General features: G+C 44.1%; 2 protein-coding genes across 4 annotated transcripts in view; one reads left to right on the top strand and one right to left on the bottom strand.

Moving 5' to 3' along the window:
* The window catches only part of MYO1E (myosin IE), a 204,334-nt gene extending 184,123 nt beyond the window's left edge, over window positions 1-20,211 (bottom strand). For all 3 annotated transcript variants that reach the window (XR_004348446.1, XM_032622613.1, XM_032622614.1), the window contains exon 1: window positions 19,843-20,211. Coding sequence is in view for 1 of the 3 variants with exons in the window: in XM_032622614.1 (XP_032478505.1) it covers window positions 19,843-19,845 (3 nt within the window). In the remaining 2 variants the exon portion in view is untranslated. The remainder of the gene's footprint in view (window positions 1-19,842) is intronic.
* A 74-nt stretch (window positions 20,212-20,285) lies between these two features.
* Window positions 20,286-23,793, top strand: part of FAM81A (family with sequence similarity 81 member A) — a 125,785-nt gene continuing 122,277 nt past the window's right edge. Inside the window, exon 1 of the mRNA XM_032622631.1 lies at window positions 20,286-20,466. The gene's annotated coding sequence lies outside the window, so the exon portion shown is untranslated. The remainder of the gene's footprint in view (window positions 20,467-23,793) is intronic.

Here is a 23,793-nt window from a genome sequence, read left to right as displayed (position 1 = left end):
AGTAGAGATGTGTCTGTTTTCCTGAAACATTTCTAACCTTACTTAACTGATTCCAATTTGGATGTATTTCCTTAACAGGCAACGTGTAACTCAAAGACAATTTGTTAAGAGACTGGAGATAAATGGTATGGTTTCCCTAAATTTTAGTGAGCCAAGACTTGAACAAGTTTGTTAGAAAAATATTAATGTACTAACTGTATTGGGGACAGTTGTCTCCAACTTTGGCGGGAGATAGGACAGTCAGGAGGAGGGGTATCTAGTATAGAGCTTCAGCCTTGATAGGGTTGTGATACTTTACATACTCTCAGTGACTGGACTCAAAGCATGTTATAATGTTGTTGGTTTTTTTTCAATTGAAATATAGTTCATTTACAACATTGTGTTAGTTTCAGGTGTTACATATATACGTATGTATCTACACTTTTTTCCAATTCATTATTGTTTATTACAAGATACTGAATATAGTTCCCTGCACTATACAGAAAATCCTTGTTTATTTTATATATGGTAGTGTGCGTCTGTTAATCCCATACTCCCAGTTTATCCCCCTGCAATGTTCTTATTAATACTCAATGTATCACCACTAGAAAAAGAGAATGAAAACTATTCTTATTTCCTTTTTTAAAAAATTAAATTGAAGTACATAGAGTTAAATAATTTGTTCTAGTCAGGGCCAGGAAACGAAGGGGGAGAAAAACCTCTTTCCGGATCGCCAGGCAGGCTCCTGCCTCCCTCTCAGAGTGGAACAAATCCACTGCGGCTGCCGGAGGTGGCTCCTGGGTCACCTTCACACCCTCGCTGGAGGACACACTGAGTCAAGGTGGCATTAACTAGAATCACACTTGTAGAAGAATGGAAATTGGAGTTCTAAGAACTGAGCAGAAGGAAAAGAAGGGAGATAAAATTCAAAAGGACAAAGTTTATAGCATCCATAACTAGGTGAGATACAGTCCCTGCCCCCAGGGACTATAGGCATTCTGGGTGGGGGGAGGGAATGCCTGGTCCACAAGCAACAATAATACTCAACACGAGTGCTGTGGAAAAGCTGTGAATGAGCAGGGAATGAGGAGGGCAGACAGGAACATGGAGAGGCCAAAGGGAAAGATGGTAAATTCTGAGGAGTATAAAGCAACAGAAATCATTTCTGATCTCCAGGGGCTTAGAGTCTCTCTGGGCGGTATGACTCATACACACAGATAGCAATGCAAGATTACATATAATTAAGCACCAAATAAATAACTCCACGACATGGGCTAGGTTGTGAAGAAGGAATGATCTTCGTGAGCTAAATGAAAGGTTTTCCAGGAAATGAGACTTTATTTGGGCCTCAAAGGATTTTGATAAATGACAAGAAAGGGAAGTCCATTCATGGCAGATGGCCTGACCAAGGAGTGTATTCTAGCCAGGCTATAAAATATGGACATGAGAATCAGCTCATCATTCATTCAATCAATCTTTACGAGCACCTATAGTATGCAGGCACTCTGCTAGGAGCTAATAGTGCAGACTAGGCATTCTGGCTGCCCTATCGACTTTACATATTCCAGAAGGACTACTGGAAAATACGAGTTGGCCAGAGGCAGCCTGGAATAGATTTGGGACAGCACTGCATGTTGGGCTAAAGCCTATTCTCAGTAAGAGCTGAGCAGTTTTGAGTAAGAGCGACAGGTGCAAAGCTCTGTTTACCAGAAGGGTGATTCTGGCAATGTTGTTTATGTGAATTACGGGGGAACAGTGAAGACCGCTTAAGAAGCTCTTGTGACGTTCCCAGAGTAAGACAATGCAGATTCAAACTAGGGCGACAGCTGTGAAAAGGCAGGTAGAGCAGTGTGAAGACGCACTTGGCGGGGCTTGGGAACCAACAGGCATCTGGGAGGCAGAAGGACAAGAGACAAGGACCCTGATGTCTCCAGCCTAGACGTCTGGGGGAATTCTGAAAGTAAAACCAGTTAGGAGGCAAAGGTTAGGTGTTACTTTCTCCAGCCACAGGATTGGAATGTTCTGGAGGCTGGGCTCTCTTCACCACTTTTCTCTTTTCGTGCTATTGATACTCCCCAATCTGGATCTCTTTCTTTCTTCCCCAGCCTGATAAAATCTGCTCTCAAGCAGCTTTATTTATTTTTTGAATTTTATTTCATTTATTTTTTTATACAGCAGGTTCTTACTAGTCATCAATTTTATGCACATCAGTGTAGCCTTAGAAGACTGGGTAGTCTAGTTCACAGTGACTTGTCATTAACAGACAAATGCAGTAGGTCAGAGGGATCAGTAAGGGTAGAAACCTCAGCATCAACAGCAGCTCCGGAGGAGACGTTCTGGGTGGAGAGTTCTCCAGGCATGCTGCAGACAACCACCATCCCCATGCATCTACTTCAAGACAGCTGACTCTGGTACTGTCTAGGAGAAACCTTTCCCTCAATCCCACCCCTGAGCATTGTCCTGTCATTTTTGCTGCAGCAGGATAATTAGAGATGATTGACTACATTCCTGAAAGCTCAGGGCGTTTAACTGCATCCCTGTCCTTGGAAAATGATATCCTGGAGGAAAACCATCAGAATTTCCCGGGGGGCGTGTTTAGAGTCATGATACCTTGCTTGGGCTACAGTGTTCTGTGCATTAGTCCTTTGCAATCACCTAGAAATCTTGCTAAAATACAGATGCAGAATCAGTAGGTTGGGAGGCAGAGGGTGCTGAAGTTCTGCAGGGCTAATAATATCCCAGGTGATGCCCATGCTGCCAGCTCATGGACTCACAACTTGAGTATGTGTCTAGGAATAGACGGCTCCTCTCCAAAGCAGATCTTAGATTCAGGTGATCTTGAATTTAAATCCCTCCTCTGACACTTTTCAGATGGATGACCTTTAGCAGGTTACCTCACTCATGTATTGTTTCCCCTTCTGTAAACCAAGAAAAATAATACCTACCTCAAAAGAGACACAAATGCTGGACAACCAGAAGGGGTCCTCAGCAATTGTTAATCCCAATAGCAGATTCCCTTCTCTTCAATGGTAGGGATAACTGTTAAATTCACAGAAGCATACCTACCCGCCCCCCCAAATGCTAAGGTCTCCAGAGGGAATTACTGAGAATGCAAAGCACAAAACACACTCAGAAACTCGAGAAGCCATAGAAAATTCTTTAAAAAAAAAAAAATCTATTTATTTACTTGGCTGCACCAGGTCTTAGTTGTGGCACGCAGGATCTTCATTGCCGCGTGTGGGATCTTTTGTTGTGGCATGTGAACTCTTAGTTATGGCATGTGGGATCTAGTTCCCTGACCAGGGATCGAACCCAGGTCCCCTGCATTGGGAGCGCAGAGTCTTAGCCACTGGACCACCAAGGAAGTCCCTAGAAAATTCTTTATCAGCACGTAATCCTGCATAACTACAAACACATCTCCAATAGCATTATTTTGTATTTGTCCGAGTGATTTATAACATTAAGATCTATTACGCGATTTCCCAGCTCTGAAATTCCCAAACTCCAGTTTGCAGGGAAAGAAAGCATTTCTTTTCTATGGAGGCCAGTACACCTAGATTTAACCAACACCAGTGTATTTAAGCTTCTTCAACATTCAAATTTCCCTTTTCCAAAAGTCAGATTCCACCCAGCATTGACGATTACTCCCCTAATGCATTATAAAGCTGTTTGATCTAAAATGTCATTTACACCGAACTTAGAAAAATGCATTTACTACATGAACCAGAATAGTTTTACACTTGGAATTCTTTTTTCATAGGTGAAGAGGCAAACCTTCTCTACATTTCTACTCTACATTTTGGAAAGCAAACCACAGCTCTGTAAATGCATAGTTTTGTCAAGCTAAATATCAACATTCCCTTGCATGCATTAATCTTTTAACCCCAAAACTAAAGTATGTGAGCCAAGGGAACATAATCACATAAATACCAGGCTCCAAAATGATCTACAGTTTGTTGTACATATATAGCGTATACTTTTTTTTTTAATCCTCTCCCTTTTTCTCACTTTCTCCACCCCACACCCAGAGAAACTCCTATTTAGAGAAAGCCACACCTATCACTAGGGACTGACCAACCTTTTAAAAAAACATTGAGAGCAAACATTAAGCCATTCTAACCCCAAGGAAATGCCAAGGCCCTGGAATGAAGGCATTCTAACTCCTGATGCAAATGAGGCTACTGGAATTTGTGAGGAGCAAAATAAACAAAAAGATTAAGCCATTAGCATGTCTCCTTGGAGACAATCTGGCCTTTGGAGGAAAGCAAAACCAGATCCCACTTAGGCAGGTGAGTGGTGAGTTTGATTATCGAAAAACGAAGGCATTATATACTGCTCTTTCAACCAGGACAGATGAAAACTTTGTCAGGAAATTTTACATTCTGAAGGTCCACACAGCTGAACAGGAAAAACCTTCTCATCCTATCTGCTGATCTAGTAGTTATTTTTTACATCACCAAAACCTGCCCAACCTCTCCCCTGCCACAGTGAAGAGAAGTCCTAAACAGAGGTCACAGGGCACACCCCATCTGCGATGGTTCCATTTGGAGTCGGGAACCTTTCCTCAGAAAGGACCCTGGTGCATCTTGTTCCCATTTCTGCCTGCAAAGAGCTGCACCAGCCCTTGAGGAGACAAGTTGGGACTGGTTGTGTGGCCTTAGGCAATCACCTAGCCTCCTCTGAGCTCAGTGGAAGGAAGGCTGGAATAAAGGGAGGGAGAGTCGGGTGTAGAAGCCCTCCCAGCCCACCCAGCTTCCGGCTCAGTCTGGCTTCTGCAGGAGCCGAGCCCAACTAGTTAACAAAAGGAAGCCCTACTGGTTTTATCTGAGGGGGGCTATTTTTATCTTTGAAAACGTTTCCAGTTTATAATTAATCAATCATCTACTTTAAATCACCAGTTCTCATCAATTCATTGGCGGCTGTGTTGCTACAACCATTCGGCCCTCTACAATTTTCGTCTAGTGCCAAGTTTGGTTCAATTCAACAAATTTGCTGATTCTACCACGTGCCAGACATCAGGCGATGGAAATACAAAAAATGAGGATGACGCAGTGGGCCCTTAAGGAGTTTACGGCCCAGGAGGACAGAACAATAAACATATTTATTGAAATAATATCACTCTAAAACATCCCGTTGGTATGAGGGCCCCAACTTACCTTGCCTATCTCATCTCTGGCGTTCCTGGTCTACAAGCCACTCAAATCTCCTCACTCAAAATGCTCTAACTGGTGATCGTACTACGTATCTTCCCAGACCCCATGAGTTACCTGGACTTCGCCCCTTCTTTCCCGCCTCACCTGGAAGGCCACTTCTTCTATACTCTGGAAAGCTTAGAATACCTCACCCATCCACCTGGAGCTGAGCACAGAAAACGTATACACTCCACAAAGCTCAAAAGATGCCAATCTGCCCATTTTGTTAGCCGATGAGTTCCAGTACAAAGATTTCATGAGGACAGTTTGAATTTACCAGTATTTGGTTGCCCTGCGAGTTTTAAAACATATGAATTCAACCTGTCCTCCAAAACCACATGCAATTAAAAAAAGCATACTGTCTGCTTCAAAATCCCATTTCAATTCTTTCTTCCATCTATTATCTCTGCCTATTCCTTAAACATCCACCCTTGGGAAAATCACTGGTAACCTATACAATAGATGCTGTTTTCTGGGAGAACTATTTTCACAGACTCTGAAAGAGCTGCGGGGGAAGGCTGTCTGCCCTGTTTTCAACATTATAGCTGGTTGACGAGTGAAGAAAGGCATGGTGATGGGCAAAATGACTCCCCTGCCTTCTGTGAACGAGCGGCTCGGCTTTCAGGTGCCCTCTGAAGCATCGCTATGCTTCTTCCCCTTTCTGTCTTCACCGTTCCATCTTCCAAAGGGCATGCTGAGTGAAGTGAGGAGTGACACTTGCATCAGACAACTTCAGTATTCCCACTAAAATCAAAGCTCCAGTGACATCTGAATCACAGGGCGCTTTCACGGATTCCCTCTTCCCCTGTTTCATTCCATTAGCTGAGCGACTAAGAGCCTGTTTACTGGCATGCATTTTAAGAGTGCTTCACTGCGTTGGCAGCTCTGCACTCTACTTTTGTCCCTCGAGATGAAGGCCTAGGGAGCATTAACGAATGTATAACTCACAGCAGAAGGAAGTGCAAGCATTTCTCCTCTCATACTGCGTTTAAAAATAGTACTGGATACATCTAGTATGGCAAGTCCCAAAATGGGGGTGGGACACAAAGATGAATACGAAACAACTCTACCTGAAAAGTAAATGATCAGAAGGGAAGATAAAATGCCCGTAAACAATCAAGAGATCTTTTTGCAGATCAAGAGTTCCGAGGTTTTGAAGATAACTTCCAACTAGGAGACTCAAGAAGGTGAAAGTGGGGCTTCCCTGGTGGCGCAGTGGTTGGGAGTCCGCCTGCCGATGCAGGGGACGCGGGTTTGTGCCCCGGTCCGGGAGGATTCCGCATGCCGCGGAGCGGCTGGGCCCGTGAGCCATGGCCGCTGGGCCTGCGCGTCTGGAGCCTGTGCTCCGCAATAGGAGAGGCCACAACAGTGAGAGGCCCGCGTACCGCAAAAAAAAAAAAAAAAAAAGAGGGTGGAAGTGGGGCCGACCTCAAAGGAGAATTGGCTCATCCGGATGCAGAAGGGGAGGGAATTGACGGCTGCCAGACATCAGCCAAAGAAAGGTAAGATTATCCAAGCCTGCAAGGGGCACAGCAAGTAGTGGAACTTGGCCAGGTGACCTCGGCGAAAGACAAGGCAAAAAAAAGGCGGGTTGAAGCCATGCTGCACAGGTGGAATCCACAGGACTCAGCAGGTGCTGGGATCTTGCTATTCATTACATCTTATATTTAGAGTATATAAAATATACCTTTGCCAACGGACGCTTAAATACAACTGCTGCAAAAACTGAAGACTCAGATTCACAGCCCCAAACAAAGATGACAGTGCCTTACTGTTGCTGTAGAGCAGACACTGCTTGACTCCCCACTGGTTGCAGAGGTGACAAGCGGGGTTACTTGGAGGAGGAGAAAGAGGGTTCCAAGATGGGAGAAGAGTGCTCCCCTTCTTTTAGGAAGCCTTAATTATGCGTGCTCACTTGTAAGCAGGTGCAAACTATGTATTTCCTGCCTTCTCCAACCCCCCTCCTCACCCCTCCCGAGTCTAGAAGGGCAAGAGCCTTGTAAGGGAGAGCAGGAGGTAGGACAGATGTAGAATCTGGTTGGGGCTTGGGGGCAGGGGAGAAAAAGAGCTGGAAGGAAGAGGCTACCACCGTTCCAATTTTTTTCCTACACTCCAAGCCCTAGTCCTACAGAATAGAAACAGAGCACAGAACTGTGATCCAGAGTCCAGTTATTAGAGTTCAGCAACTTCCTTATGTGTCAATTAGTTAATATTAATTTTATAATGAATAATAATGAATCCTCATCAGAGCAATGAGTTTTCAATTATTTACATAAACGTCAAACCATTATGTCCTTGACTTATATTTGAAGTCTGCATTGGACGTATCTCTCTTCGTGATCACAGGAGAATATAAAATCTAATAAATATGAGACCAATGCTGTGACTCTAGTTTTTTTTTTTTTTTAATGTTACGCGGGCCTCTCACTGTTGTGGCCTCTCCCGTTGCGGAGCACAGGCTCCAGACGCACAGGCTCAGCGGCCAAGGCTCACGGGCCCAGCCGCTCCACGGCATGTGGGATCCTCCTGGACCGGGGCACGAACCCGTGTCCCCTGCATCAGCAGGCGGACTCTCAACCACTGCGCCACCAGGGAAGCCCGTGACTCTAGTTTTATGCTTTATAACCATTCTGAAAAATTAAGTCAGTTGTCAACAATTAATACTGACCCTTGCCTCATGGTAACTTGTATTGGTTTAGTATCTCTGGTAATCTTACAAAGAATTATTTTAACTCAGTACTTCCAACTTCCCTTCTCTCTAAAGCTTTATTATATTTGCTTTTCAAACATTTCCAGTAAAAATCAGGTTTAGGACCAGGTTAGGATCCCTGGACAAAAGACTTTTACTCTAAGGCCACTTCTCCTACTAATTTGCCGGGTGACCTTGGTCAGGCTACTTAAATTCTCTGGACCTTAGAGAGTCATTTGGGGAGGCCATGGGCCACTTTTTAGGGAGTTAGGATTCTTCTTCCCAGGGAAAAATGCACACATGGACACAGACACAAACTTCAGCATATAATTTCATAGGCCACGCCTCCCCGCCAAGTAGTCTCTGAGACATTTCTCATCTTGACATTCTATGTTTAAAGGTATCTGATCATTGAAAGAAACAAGTGTTATTTGCACAGCCATCATCATGATACAGGTATGTATGAGAAGGAATGAAGAGAGAAATAAGCATGAACTGGCCCTGCAAATTATACCTAAAGAGAGTGCCTGAGTAGAGCTAGGACTGTAGGTTGGGGAGCCACCTCTGCCCTGCGCACCAAAACCATGGGTGCCGAGATATCACTGCCAGATACTCCTGTGGATGAGATCCGGCCAAGCTTTAAGGAGTCTCCCCACTTACTGGAGATGTCTACCTTATTCTGTAAAAACAAAGCCTGTAATATTAAAAATCAAAGGGAAGCTACTTACTTTGGTTCTGAGATATACCCCTTCTTCCAACCCAAGAAGCAGACAGTACCAAGAGCTGAGAGCTGAGTTTTGCTTTATTTAAATGCCAGTGTAGGGCTTCCCTGGTGGCGCAGTGGTTAAGAATCCGTCTGCCAAGGCAGGGGACACAGGTTCGAGCCCTGGTCTGGGAAGATCCCACATGCACGGAGCAGCTAAGCCTGTGTACCATAACTACTGAGCCTGCACTCTAGAGCCCACAAGCCACAACTACTGAGCCCGCTAAGCCACAACTACTGAGCCCGCTGTGTCACAACTACTGAAGCCTGTGCACCTAGAGCCCACGCTCCGCAACAAGGGAAGACACCGCAAGAAGAAGCCACTGCAAGGAGAAGCCCACACGCCACATTGAAGAGTCGCCCCTGCTTGTCGCAGCTAGAGAAAGCCTGCACAGCAATACGAAGACCCAGTGTAGCCAAAAATAAATAAATCTTTAAAAATTTATAAAAATAAATTAATGCCAATGTAATACAGAGATGGTTAGAATGAAATGATAGCTAGGATTTGCTTCAAAATAAACCAAGAGAAGGTGAGAATAGAGAAAACAAGATTGAAATAATTATATGCCAAAAAATTAAGAGAACTTAGGAGAAAGAGATGAATTCCTATAAATATACAACCTACCAAGATTGAATCATGAAGAAACAAAATTTGAACAGACCAATTACTAGTAAGGAGATTAAATCTGTAATCCAAAACCTCCTAACAAAGAAAAGTCCAAGACCAGATGGCTTTACTGGTGAATTCTACCGAATATTTAAGGAAGAATTAATACCAAACTTTCTCAAATTCTTCCCAAAAATACAAGAGGAAGGAACACTTCCAAACTCATTTTATAAGGCTAGCATTACCCTAGCACCAAAACCAGACAAGGACACAACATGAGAAGAAAATTACAGGCCAATATTCCTGATGAACACAGACACAAAAATCCTCAACAAATACTAGCAAATTGAATTCACTAATACATGAAAAGGGAATTCCCTGGCGGTCCAGTGGTTAGGACTCCACACTTTCACCGTTCTGGGAACTGAGATCCTGCAAGCTGTGCGGCACAGCAAATAAATAAATAATGCACGAAAAGATCATACATCACGATCAATTGGGACTTATTCCAGGGATGCAAGGATGGTTCAACATCTGCAAATCAATGTGATACACACACTAACAAAAGGGAGAAAATAAGATTGGCCGTGAGTTATCAATTGCTGAAGTCCAGCAATGAGTTTTCTCCCCATTTGTGTAGTTTACATTTTTCCATTTAAAAAGAGGAGAAAGAGAAAATCAAAGTGAAAGATCCACAGAGTAATGAATTTTTTTTGAGACCTATGCCCAAAGCTAGGTTAATCCTACTCTATTCACATCTTGTTGAGGAGACTGTGGCTCACAGAATATGGAAGTGACACCAATATGGATTATTCTGGGAACCATAATACAATCCACAACACATGACTTTCATTCAAGACAAAAAAAGTATTTTTGTGTGTGTGAAGAATGTCTTTCTGCACATGGACAGCTCAGGTCTGGCCAAAAAGGCAGAATTAGTCAGTGAACAGCACTGTCCTGACCTGTTCCAAACAGTATTGCTCCACTGTTATATCAAACAGGCCATCCAGTCCAATCTGGTTTGGCATGATTCATTGCTCTGGAAGCTTGGACTTAATCGTGAAATGTTTATTTTTACAAACTCCCTTCAACAGAAAACAAAAGAGTTTTTTCTTCTTGTTTTTAGCTTCTGCTTTTACTTTTTTCCAGCAAAAATAGCAATTTAAAAATCATACTGAGGCTCCATCATACAAAAGAACTACAAGTTTTAATTCCTCGTACTTTGGGAAAACAGCAGCAGATGTATCAGGAGCAATGGGGACTTCCGTCATACACAGGGGTTCAGAGGGTCAGCCGGGAAAACTAGATTTGCACTCAATCTATTTCTGCCTCAATGTATTCACCCAACTAGACACGATGAAAGAAAAGGTGGAGGGTAGGAACTGTATCTGAGCCCCAGGGCAGTCCTCGCCCACACTAACCCTGACGGTGGCTATGTGACTTGCTTTGGCCAATGAGACAGTATCAACCATGATGCAAGCAGAGGTTAAAAAAATGCTTGTGCACTATGGCTTGCTTTCTCTTTTGCTGTTCTTGGGAACCCTGTGACCACTGCTGTGTTAACAAACCAGGACTAGCCTATTGTGAAAGCGATAGGTGGCCAAGCCATCTCCACTGCCCCAACTGAACCTGGGCCAACTAACCAGCACATGAGTGAGGCCATCTTAGCTCATCCATCCCCAGCCAAGCCACCAGCCAACCACAAGGACCTGACGAGCCAGTCCAGCCCAGAACTTCCCAGCCAATGCACAAAATCATGAAAAATAATAACATCTTTACTATTTAAACCACCAAGTTTGGGGTGGTTAATTATATCAAAACTTAATAGTAAGGTAAGAAAAGGTAAGAAAGATGCTTTAACAGATGCTGAACATCCTGGGACATAATCCCTAACGGAACTTTACGTAACTCAGTGGGACTTACTATTGATTTGATTGTATGTCAACTGTCATTAAAACCACCTAACAGGGACTTCCCTTGTGGCACAGTGGATAAGAATCCGCCTGCCAATGCAGGTGGCACGGGTTCGATCCCTGGACTGGGAAGATCCCACATACCACGGAGCAACTAAGCCTGTGCGCCCCAACTACTGAGCCTGTGCTCTAGAGCCCACCAGCCACAACTACTGAGCCCACACACCACAACTCCTGAAGCCCACGTGCCTAGAGCCCGTGCTCCGCAACGAGAAAAGCCACCTCAAGGAGAAGCCCGCGCACCGCAATGAAGAGTAGCCCCCGCTCTCCACAACTAGAGAAAGCCCACAAGCAGCAACAAAGACCCAACGCAACCAGAAATAAAATTAAATCTTAAAAAAAAAAAAAAAAAACCTGACATAGACCCAAAATTGCATACTCCTTAATATTCACCTCAAGACAAGGTTTGCTACAACTCTGCGAATGATAACTGTGTGGGCTCTGGAGGTGTATGAACCTCCTAAAATTAAATGAAGAATTGTGTCTATGTGGGGTTTTTTTTCTTCTTAATTGTAAAAAGATGTTAAAACTATGGGGGAATAATATAAACATTTATGCCCATACTGCCCAGAATTAATGATACTGTTTTCTATATTTGCTTTAGATTTTAATACAGCAAATAAAACATTCTTAACAATGTTAGTTAGTCCACTGACCTCAGTCCTCTCCTTTCCTCCTTCCCCCTTCAGCAGCTTGAATTTGATATCTTTCTAGTCCATCCATTTATTTTTTTAAAAGAACATATACATAAATTTATACATAGATGAGTATATATATCCCCGAACAATACAGATAGCCTTGTTTTGTGTTTTGACATTTCTCTTAAATGACTTTACATATATCTTTCTACAACTTGCTTCTTCACCACATACTACCTTTGTGAGATCTATCCATATTGATTCCCTATTGTCAATAAGTCACAGACATTTATGCATTTCTTTCCTAATGGACATTTAGATTGTTCCTGTCTTTCTGGTTGGTTTTCTTGTTTTCCTTGTTATTACAAACACTGTCAGGAAACAGGTCAATAGCTTCAGAGGGCCTCGGGGCACCCCCAAATATTAGGAATCTCTGACAATCTGATGGGAGAAAGGAGAACTACCATCATTTTGCAGACATATTTCTGCATTTGAGCATTCCCAAATCTTGAAGGTGCCACCTTTATCATACTATGAAGTAGCTTAATAGATGCTTCTACATTTAAATCCAACATTTCCTGTAACAAAGGTCTGTATCTAATTGGGACACTAAAACAACCGTAATATTTTTGTTATTGAAAATTTTTTAGAATCAGACGATACTGTCCAAATCATTCTGCTACAAAGTAATATTGTGCTAACTTGCCGTCAACATCAAAATCTGGTCACACCAATTAAATTACTAAGAGACTAATGATATGCTATCCTAATTTTTGTTTGTTTTCTGTCATGTATATAGAGACTTGAGGGCTAAGTTTCTTGTAGTTATCTTGTTTCCCTTATTTTCTAGTTTTTAAACTAACTGAGATCAGAGAGCTCTCTAGCATGACTTTCTTTTACTTTTATGCTTGATCCCAGTGTGATATCATCTAGTCCCCAAATGTTGTGACATGCAAACATCCACGAACAAGGAAATTAAAAAGCCCAGACTTTAAACAGATTAAAAAAAAAAAAAAAAATCAACCTTGTTTTCCCTCAGAAGTATGTAAAATAATGAAATGTTATACAGATATCTGGACCCAGAAATTTCAAATTCAGAAATAATGTACACAATTGCTTTTGAAAGAGCATAATGTTAGCAGACCTGGTTCATTACATACAAGTTGTATGGCCCTGAACAATTCTCTTGCCCTCACTACACTTTGGTTTTCTTACCTATAAAATGGCAGCAAAAACCATCATTTGTACAAGAATGAGATGAAATCACCTATAAGAAAGTCCTCTGTTATTCCCTACTCTGTGAGCACCTCATAAGCAGAGGCAGGGCTTAATTCATCTTTGATTTTCTAGCTGTTGCCACCGTATTTGGTAAGAATTCCTACCTATCAGGCATGTACGCTAACCTCCTTGGCAACTGCTGTGTCTTCTCCACTTTGGGGTTCAAAGCTCCTCGTCTCCAACCACTTGGGTCCTCTGACAGGGGAACTCATAGTTGCCAAGTTGCAGTCAGAGGCCTGAGCACCCACTGTTGTCACACATTTGAGTTCCAGTATCATGATCCTGGGAGAACACCAACAGTACCCACCTCAGGTCAGGACCGGGGAGTATGGAGTGTACACCAAGCCAGCCAGTCCTGGCTTCAGACTTTACACCAAAGAGAGGGCTCCATGTATCAGCGGGACAGGAGGCTGAGCAGCCCAGCACTGCTGAGGGCAGTTCTAATGGGGGCAGGAAGGAAGAGTCACTGGCATCTGGAGGACAGTTCTCCATACAGTTAGGACTCAAGTTGGGTAATCAGGTTACATGGGATTATCATACCACCACCAAAATACGATAAATATGTTTACCAAGGAAAAGAGTTTACAAAATACATGGGGAAATACAGAACACAAATTGTATATTAGCCCCATAATTACAGCTACATAAAAATGATGTGTGTTTCGATAGTTTGGAAGGAAACCCAAAGACATGAAAAAAATTAGCACTAGGGTAGTGGTATTATGGTTAATTCCTCTAAATTTATTTTTTATAATCTTTTAAAGTTGATACAGTAATGCATCAAAAATAATTAACAACCTTCCATCTCCAGGCAGGCTTTTTTTTGAAGGGCCCCAGAAAGAAAACTACCTGGTCATGCCTAGACTCTAATCCACCACCGTGGCTTGGTGGGAAAAGCCTTATTAAACTGGGATCAGAAAACCTGGATTCTGGCACCAGATCAGTCAAAACCTAGCTCTGAGACTTTCGAAGCCACTTAACCTCTCTAGATCTTCCTATGAATTCCAGCCAAAGGATTTAGGATAGACTCTTAAATTCTCTTCTGGGCTTTCTACAACGTAGTGTATGTTTTACTTTCTACAATGCAGTGTATGATTTCAAAGTCCCATGAATGAATTTTTAACAAACACATCAGAACTCAAAACACCTAAGACAGGGTGGCCTCCTTCAGAGCAGTTCTTAGAGTACTGATTCCTGGAAGAACCACCTCCTTTTTGGCCCCCAGGGCCTATGTTACACAATACTGCCCATGTTCAGGACCAATTTTTTTCCCCCTTTGAGGCAGAATGTGACTTCTGGAAACAGCTGAGAGGGACCTTATACAAAGTCTGGCAAGGAAGATGGGTGATCAGCCGCACACTAGCATTTTAGGTCATAAAGGAAGTAAAAAAATTTTCTTAAATGACCATTCGTAAGTGCCCTGAACAACATTAATGACAGTGCTCCCATGGTGGCAATTCAGAAAGGAGGGCTGACTTCACCTGCATATACGGTGTCGAAGCCATTGTCCCTATTTTTAGGGATGACTCTTACAGTTTTACTTCTCTGAAGTAAAGCTGTCATAAAGATATGTAACAAAAAGACTTCACTAATATGCCTCCAAACCTTTCACTCTGCCAAAATAAATTTTGAAGTTGAAATTCAAAACACAATTTGTTTACCATTGTTACAGAATGTGCTTACAAGGCCAAGCTGTTTATTTTTAATACCTTTGGCATTTAACCTTTAACCCCTTATTTGTTCTGTAAATATTAAGTCCCAGCATGGTAAAAAAAAAAAAAAATTAAAATATTAAAATCTCACCACGGAGAAACCCATTTTAATCACATACTGATAAAAACACAAGTTGCTGCATCTTTGTTTAAAAAATAGTAGATGACTCAAACTTGGAAAATTACGAATGTACGTAATTTCTCTATGATCCATAATGAAGCTTTACGTGTACAGAGGTTTCAAAATGTTCCTGCTTTTTTGAAGCTGATGAAAAGAGCTTTCACAAGTTCTTACCAAGTAATGAGACCCAGTCCTCTCCTCACAGGAGAGAGGTCTCACATGAGCTCATTGAGGGCAAAAGGTTGTATTCCAAGTCATGTTTACAAAAATGCTCATTATCTAGCCCCAAGGAGAACCCCTGAAACAGACTTCAAATTCATGACATGCAACAGGGAAAGGAGTAATAAGAGGTCCACCATGCAATATGGAGGTTGGGGGGAGAGGGGGAGTACCTTCCCACTGGAGGGAGTTAAAGGGTTAAGAAAAAGAGAAGTTCAAGCAGAAACGAACACACCATGGTAAAGCAATTATACTCCAATAAAGATGTTTTAAAAAAAAAGAAAAAGAGAAGTTCAATTTACAGGCTCACCACTCACTGCACTACCTGCACAGGTGTTGAGGTGTTGAGCTAGCTCCAAACGGTGGCAGCTGGATGCATACTGCCCCTGTTTAATAGCTTAGAGAGTCCATGGGCTGGAAACACCAGGCAACTCCCTCTCTTAAGGGAAACGCAGTGGGAAGGTGTGCCTGTGTCAGTAAAAATCGAATGCCCTGACCGGGTATGTGGCTAAAGTTTAGACTTCCTGCTGGCGAGTGAATGGAAGGAAGCACAGTGGTTCGCAGGACACCACTTTGAGATTTACAACAGGGTGGCCGCAAACAGCTGACCTGTTTGGCCTCTCAGCGACGATCAGCACCCTTTTAAAAATTGGCAGCTCTGGCATAAAAATCTAGATTTTCAGCTTCTCCTGAAAAAGCAGACAATTTGGTAATGTGGTCAATGTAATCACAGCCTAAGGTCAAGTAATGATGGCTCTTTTGACGGGCACATGTTCTGTATTTACTCTCCAGAGGCCATTCTCACCCCATCAAAAATTGTATCCTGGCCTCTGTAGACATTTGAGTTTGCAACCACTAACAAAGCTGAAATCCCCAGCAAAACTGAGGAGGAAGTGGCTTTCAGCTTCTGCAACTGTCTGCTTCCTCTGCTTCTCCATCCCCTCCATCCATGGCCCCACTGGGCTTCCCTCCTTGCCCTGGGCTGCCAAACATTTCCTACTAGGCAGGCCCACCCACAGTGGGTCCCAAGACAATGCCCTGGATTCCACTCTTGCCCTAACCCTCTACCTCTATCAAAACTTTTCTGGACTTCATCCCATTCCTTTCTGTTTTGGTTCTGCGTTGTGTTGTTTTGGCCAGGAGACTACTCACTAGAAATCTGATAAACAGATCAGCGGGAATGGACTAGGTTACCTTCGCAGAAAACATGCTTGAAATGGATTCCAGACTTTCTAAATACATGCCATGCCTTCACCCAAAGGAACTTACCTACCTTGTAGTCAGCTGCATCAGATTTCTAAGTTCGTAAGCCTATTCCTGTGTATTTTTATGTGTACTATCTACAATTTACTCACGAGTAATATGCAAGTAAGGAGACGGGGACACATCTTGAACATATTCTGAGGTGATGGTCAAGTCACATGTACTCAAATATGTCAGCATATCTCAGTCACAAAAGCCTTATGAATCATAGTTTCTAGCTCCAAAGTATACAGCAGAGCTATACACATGGGTTCCAGTCCATTAGACAGTCCAAACTGGTCATGGCCACAAAAGCAGAACTTCCTTTGTGGCTGATGATAAAGCCACATTCTACAAAGGAAACCTTAGATGGGTATTATTATTGATTAAAGTCAAAGGAGATTGTTGTACCCTCCTAACCAATGTATACTAAATTATAGAGACAGGCAGAGATTTTTTTGGTGTTTTCCTTTCTTTTTCTTTTTTGGTCCTTCAAGTCTAAGAAAAAAAATTAAGAAATTGCTATTGCCTGGTAGTATTCTTGGCTCTCCAAAGACGGAGAAAAATGTCCCAAAGTGAGTTTTCAGGAGGAAATAGAAGGTAAACTGTAAGCTGTACCCTTTGTTCATGAGTCAGAAAATGGCAATCTTCCTTATGAATCACAAATGAGTGAGCCTTGGTAGGGCCTTTAGTACAGGTGGAGAGCCTTCCTAATCTGCTACCAGATTTCCTAAGATATCTCGCAGAGAGCGAGAGACAGAGAAATTCACAGTACAGGTGCCAAGGGCCTGATGAATTATAATCTCCATGCTAACGCTGAGCCACACCCACTGGAGGCATTGCCCCTTCTCTTCCTGTTGCAAGCAGCTGAGGGATGCAGCTGGGCAGACTCAGACAGATGTGAAACACAAAATGAAGCCTCATTTGGCTGGAAGGGGATCTTACATAAATAGTAAATACTATAATAACTGAGATTTCTGACTATTTAAGCTGCTGATGCTCTGTTCTAAGGCAACTTCACACATCTAATGCACAGACTTAATTTTTCAAGCCAGCGAAGAAATGATTCATTTAATTTTTGCCAAATTACTCTAGATCCAGTAGATGGAGCGATGGCGCAGCTCCTATTTCAGGACAGCCAGCTGTTTCAACTTTTCTGTCAGGGAATCGGGGCCTCAGCAACTGTATCTGATGCACTGATAGTCTCCTGGAGGCCCACAATACAGCCATCTGTTCTGTTGGCAGGGAACATCAATAGGTAAGTCATACCCCTGTCCTTCAATAGACACCCTACACACTCTGGAAACAGCTCTTCCTTAGAACATGCCTCGGGGCTTCCTTGGTGGCGCAGTGGTTGGGAGGCCGCCTGCCGATGCAGGGGACACGGGTTCGTGACCCAGTCCGGGAAGATCCCACATGCCGCGGAGCGGCTGGGCCCGTGAGCCATGGCCGCTGAGCCTGCGCGTCCGGCCCCTGTGCTCCGCAACGGGAGAGGCCACAACAGTGAGAGGCCCGCGTACCGCAAAAAAAAAAAAAAAAAAAAAAAAAAAAAAAAAAAAATTGAGAACATGCCTCTTCTGCACCCACTTCACAAAACATCTACTTCAACAGCAATGGACCGAATTGAGCGTCCAGTTTCTGAGGTCCCCAGAAAAGTCATGCTACACTACTTTTTAGTCTCTCCAGCATGAAAAATGAGTGAACTAAGGGAAAGTTAATTTTCTCAAGTAGCACACTACTTTTTAGTCTCTCCAGCATGAAAAATGAGTGAACTAAGGGAAAGTTAATTTTCTCAAGGTACCACTCAACTATTTAAATTCAGCAAGATTTTTAAAACTCTTGACATACAACACATTTTTTTTTTAGAAATACTGAACCATGGGAAATAATTCTAGCAATTATAAAGTATTAAGATTCACATTGCTTAAGTTCAGGTAGCCAGTTAGGCAGTGGCCCCATTTAGGTAGCTCCACCCAAACACACAGTGTAAGTAAATGGTTCTCTTTAGGGGTTCCAAAAATAATATGGGGTGGACTGACTTCTTAAACCCTAAAACTGAAAGGGAAATTTTATTTACAGATAAAGTGTCCTCTTCGGTAGACACAAGGGTGACATAACTTTGGACTAGGTGAAAAGAAAAAGCTTTGGTCAAGGATGCCCTTTTAAATATTTTGGTTTGTTTGGTTTTAATCATTCTTTTGAATAAACACAGCACTGGAACAAGGGCTGCTTTTGAGTTTTGTGTGTAGGTTCCTATGGGCCTTTCCTAATTTCCCTCAGACTCCTGCAGGATAGAGATTTTTTAATTAGTGCTGTACCGGTTATCACTGTGACTTAGCACCCCTTTCACAGTCACCAAAAAAACAACAAAAACCAATCAGAAGAGGACCAGTTCATCCACCTAAGCCGGATTATTTGAAAAGAAGCAAGTGTGGAAACTATGAAGCCTTGTAGTAGAACATTTTCCCCCCTCTGATGGACTGCCAATCTCTTCAAAATAGAGCCCTTGCTTTTGTGCTTAGGAAAGAAAAGTACACCACCCCAAAGCCCAAGGGATGCGGCTAAGGTTATTGGGGGCGGGGTAGCCGAGGCCGGGAGGTCGGGGTGGAGGAAAAGTCAGAAACGAGTCAGAGAGAGAGCCAGACACTTCCATCAATACCTAAAGTGCCAAAGAAAAAAGAACAAAAAACTCGACTTCCTCCCATGCGTACCGTTCGCTGTACACCCGAAAAGTGCCAGCCACCTCGCAGTTGGGGGAAGTGGAGGAGGGTGGTGTTTACTCGGCCTTTTTGGTGCAAAGACCCTCCAGGCCGGCGCCCAGCGGAGCCCAGGCCGGCCTGGCTCCCGGCAGCCCCGGCTCCCGGCAGCCCCGCGACACCCTCGCCCGCAGCCGCCAGTCCACCGCCAGGTGCTCGCCCTACCTGGCGCCCCACTGCCTTTGTGCGGCCGCGCCGCCCCCGCCGGCGCGCGGATGCCAGCGGCACAGCTGCGGCGCTGCCGGGCGGCCGGGGGAGGAGCAGTGGTCCGCGGCGCCGGTGCAGCGGGCGGGGAGCGCGCGCACTGAGGGGCGCAGGCGGCCGCTCCCACCTTCCCAGCGGGAGGCAATTGATACCCCGCGCCGGGCCGTGACCCTGAACGCGGATCTCCCCGCACTCCGGCTTCCGACAGCTGGCAGCCATAGCCACCCCAGCCACGAAAAGTTTGGCGACGCCGAAAGTGACTTGAAAGTTTTCCTTGGCCCCTCACTCCGTCTCCCCCAGCCCCGGTTGAGCGAAAGCTGCAGGAAATAAGGGCTCGCGACGTGCCTACTCCCGCGTCCAGCTTCTCCACCCCTGGCCTCGGCAGCGCGCCCAAAGTGGGTGCCCCGCGCCCGGGCTTCCCGCCCCATCCCTGGGTCAGGCGTCCCGGGACGCCGCGCGGCCAACTCACCATGGTGACTCGCGCCGCGGTCGCGCCTCTGCCGGGTCCGGCTGCCGGGGAGCTGAGGCTGGAACGCAGTCTCCTGGGCGAACTTCAAAAGTTGGTTCCCTTCGCCAAAAACAGGCTCTCGACACCCAAGCACTCACAGGAACCAATGGGAACCCTGGGGGGACTCCATCCAGGCGGGATCGGCGGCGGTAGGTGAGGGCGAGCAGGAGGCGGCTTAGCAGGCGGGGCGCATATTGCGGAGGGCAGGGGTCCACCCGGACCGGGCGCTCGCCGCCCGCCTAGGTGAGAGCAATGCCCTCCGCGCGTCCGACTAGCTGCCCTACCTCGCTCCTCTTCCTTCGGCCACCTTCTCCGTTCTCCTCTGGCTGAGCCTCGGCTCGGGCAGGGCAATCTGTCCATAAATGGAGAATTCAGCTCAGGCCTGACCAATCAGGGTTTGTTTTCATAGCGTCACTCCTCAGGGAAACCGTAGTAGCCAACAAGCTTGGAGCTGCTGGAGTTTCCAAAGCCCTCTGGATCCTGTAGTCCTCCTCCACGCCAGCCTCCAAAGAGCGCTGCTGACCCAGCTAGCTCCCGGTGGCATGACTTGAACTGGTAAGAAGAAAACCACTCTGTGAAAGAGAGGTAAACTTCTAAATTTTTTTTCTTTTAAACGCGAAAGTTAGAGTAAGTGTAGCTGAAGTGGTATGATTTTTCCCATAACTTTTTTTTTTAAAGAAGGAAATATTTTATCAGCATAAAAGATCAGAGTTGTGGCAGCAGCCCAAAGGAAATCCTTTTTCTTTCCAACGTCTGGATTGTGAGGAAAGTCAAAAATATCGTTTCCCCCACCCTTTCTTTTACCTGAATTTCCTTGGAAAACAAAGGAAGGCTTTTTGAGGGGGAGGCGGGAAGGGGGAATTTTGATGGTGAAGGAGTTGCACGTGCAGCGAGGCCAAGGACAGGGGAGAGAGGCATGGGAAGAATGCGCCATGCAATCTCAGTCAACACAAATCTGTCGAGAGCAATTAGCATTACAATCAAGAAATCAGGTGGGCAATGAGGAGAAGATTGGAGTGGGGGCGGGGAAGCAGAATCCTGAAATAAAGGTAGAGGGTCTGATATTGTTTTCAGAGTTCAGGAAGTAAACTTGGTTGGTTATAACAGGATGGTCCTCTCTGGATCTGTGGTAGGTAAGACTTGAAAACTTCAGGGCACAGAAAAACTATGAAGCATAATGATTTATTGTGATTTGCTTTATGAACTTTGGTGGTAGCCCTTCACTTGAATAAAGGATCCTGGAGTTGGAATGGATGTTAAAAATGCTCTTGTATAGGGCTTCCCCGGTGGCGCAGTGGTTGAGAGTCCGCCTGCCGATGCAGGGGACACGGGTTCGTGCCCGGGTCCGGGAAGATCCATACATGGCGCGGAGCGGCTGGGCCCGTGAGCCATGGCCGCTGAGCCTGCGCGTACGGAGCCTGTGCTCCGCAACGCGAGAGGCCACAACAGTGAGAGGCCCAATTACCGAAAAAAAAAAAAAAATGCTCTTGTCTAGAATGGGTAAACAAAATGTAGTGTATCCATAGAATGGAATATTATTCGGCCTTTAAAAAGGAAGGAAGTACTAACACACGCTACAACATGAACCTTGAAAGTATTAAGTGAAAGAATCCAGAAAAAAAGATCCCGTATTATATGATTCCATTTATATGAAAATAGAGAATGGGGACATCCATAGAGACAGAAATTGGTAAATTACTGATTGCCAAGGGCTGGGGGAGGGGAGGATAGGAGTAGTTGCTAATAGGTGTGTGTTTTCTTATTGGTGAAAATAGTCTGGAATTAGATGGTGGTGATGGTTGCACAACTTTGTGAATATACTAAAAACCACTGAACTGTACATTTTAAAAGGGTGGATCTTACAGTATGTGAATTATATCTCCAACTTAAAAACTGAAAGAAAATCATGTTGACCAACTTTTTTTTAAAAAACATGTTGACCAAATTCTCATAGTAATCATCCATACAGTTAGGCAAATAAATGTAATTGATTGCCTACCATAGGTCATCATGGCCACTGTGAATACAGTGGTCTCTGCCTTCACCAAGCTTACAATTTTAGGAGGGAAACAAAAGATAGATTTTAAAACAATAAATAATTACAGGAAAGATACAAATACAATAAAAAGTAACAGTAGTTTTGTGCAGGGAACTGCCATATTTGGAGCTATAGGTTAGGTAGTTCATCTGGTAGCATTCTGTAGCACAGACTGGACAGGAAACCATGAGACATCTGTTGAACACTCATTATGAAGTAGGTCCACACAGGCGTGATCATTGGCTAAATACATTCAGCTGTGATACATTATTCTCAGGTAAGTCTGATTCCACGTCTCAGAGGTATGTCAGCTTCAAAATTCAATCAGGCATTTTAAGAACTAGTGGAACAGGGAATTCCCTGGTGGTCCAATGGTTAGGACTTAGTGCTTTCACTGCCTGCACCAGGTTCAATCCCTGGTGGAGGAACTAGGATCACAGTGAAAGAAAAACAACTAATGAACAGATGTTACCAAAAGGGAAATCTGAGCTTACCAGTTACACAAAAAACACTACTTAGGTTGGAATTGACACATTGCTTCAACCACCATCCTGTCCATGCAACCCTGATTAGTAATCAGACTGAGATGGGCTTTGAGGGATACAAGCAAAGATGTAGCTGTTTTCCCCAAGGTTAACCTAAGGATATGCAACACTGAAAATCTCTTAATAATCCATCACCAACCTGTCAGTCTTGGATTTATCTAAAACTACCTTGACACTATCTGTCAGTTGTATTAGCATTTGAGATTTTTTTTTTAAGTGCTTAATTTGCCCTAATAATCTCTTTCCAGTTTCCAGAAGTATTCCCAGCTCTAGTAGGTGGGACTTTGATGAAGATGTCTGCTTGTGTTCATTTTTCATGATTTTGTAATATAATTCCTTTCCAGATTAAATATAAATATATAGATTAATGCCTACGTCTAGGCAGTACTTAGAATATGAGATTTCATGCACATAAACCTGAATTTGTAGTCTGGCTTTTCCACTTAACTGGCTGTAAGATCTTAATTTCTCTGAGTTTCAGTGCCCTTATCTATAAAATAGATTGATATTTCTCTGAGTTTCAGTGCCCTTATCTATAAAATAGATTGATGTAAGTCTGAAATGAAATGTGTGCAAACATGGTCAACAAATTTTGGTTCCTTTTTCCTTTCCCTTCTGATTAGGGATTCAGACCTAGATCCCTGGGTGAGATCAGATGGTCCTTGGCCCTCTGAATTGCATGCCAACTCCTGGAGGCTGTTTGTGTGTGCCCTTTTCTTCAGGGAGAGTTAATAGCTTTCATCAAATCCTCAAAGATTTGGTAACTGCCAGAACATTAGGACCCACAGCTCTTTTTTTTTTTTTTCCTTTTTTGCAGTACGCGGGCCTCTCGCTGTTGTGGCCTCTCCCGTTGCGGAGCACAGGCTCCGAACGCGCAGGCTCAGTGGCCATGGCTCACAGGCCCAGCCGCTCCACGGCATGTGGGATCTTCCCGGACCGGGGTACAAACCCGTGTCCCCTGCATCGGCAGGCGGACCCTCAACCACTGCGCCACCAGGGAAGCCCGGACCCACAGCTCTTGATCATATTAGTTATGCCTCTCTGGATCTTTGTCTCTATTATTGTGTTTTTCTTGAGTCATAGGGATTAGAACTGAGTCTGATACTAAAAGCACAGAAGTTCTTGGATTCTCAAAGCAAAACCCACTAATTCACAGTTTGAGCATAGAATACAGTGTGTGATGACGTGGAAGAGCCTATAATTTCATGAAGAATCCCTTCAAGCCCTCCCCTGCTCCATCCCCATCTTAGGAAGGTACCTTGTCAGTTTTGGCTGGGGTGACCATACATCCTGGTTTACTTGGGGGAGCCCAGTTTATGCCTTTATCTC

This window comes from Phocoena sinus, chromosome 2, assembly GCF_008692025.1.
Source record: "Phocoena sinus isolate mPhoSin1 chromosome 2, mPhoSin1.pri, whole genome shotgun sequence".
NCBI lineage: Eukaryota > Metazoa > Chordata > Mammalia > Artiodactyla > Phocoenidae > Phocoena > Phocoena sinus.
The sequence above is the reverse complement of the archived record's forward strand: the minus strand, read 5'-3'. Positions and strand labels throughout refer to the sequence as shown.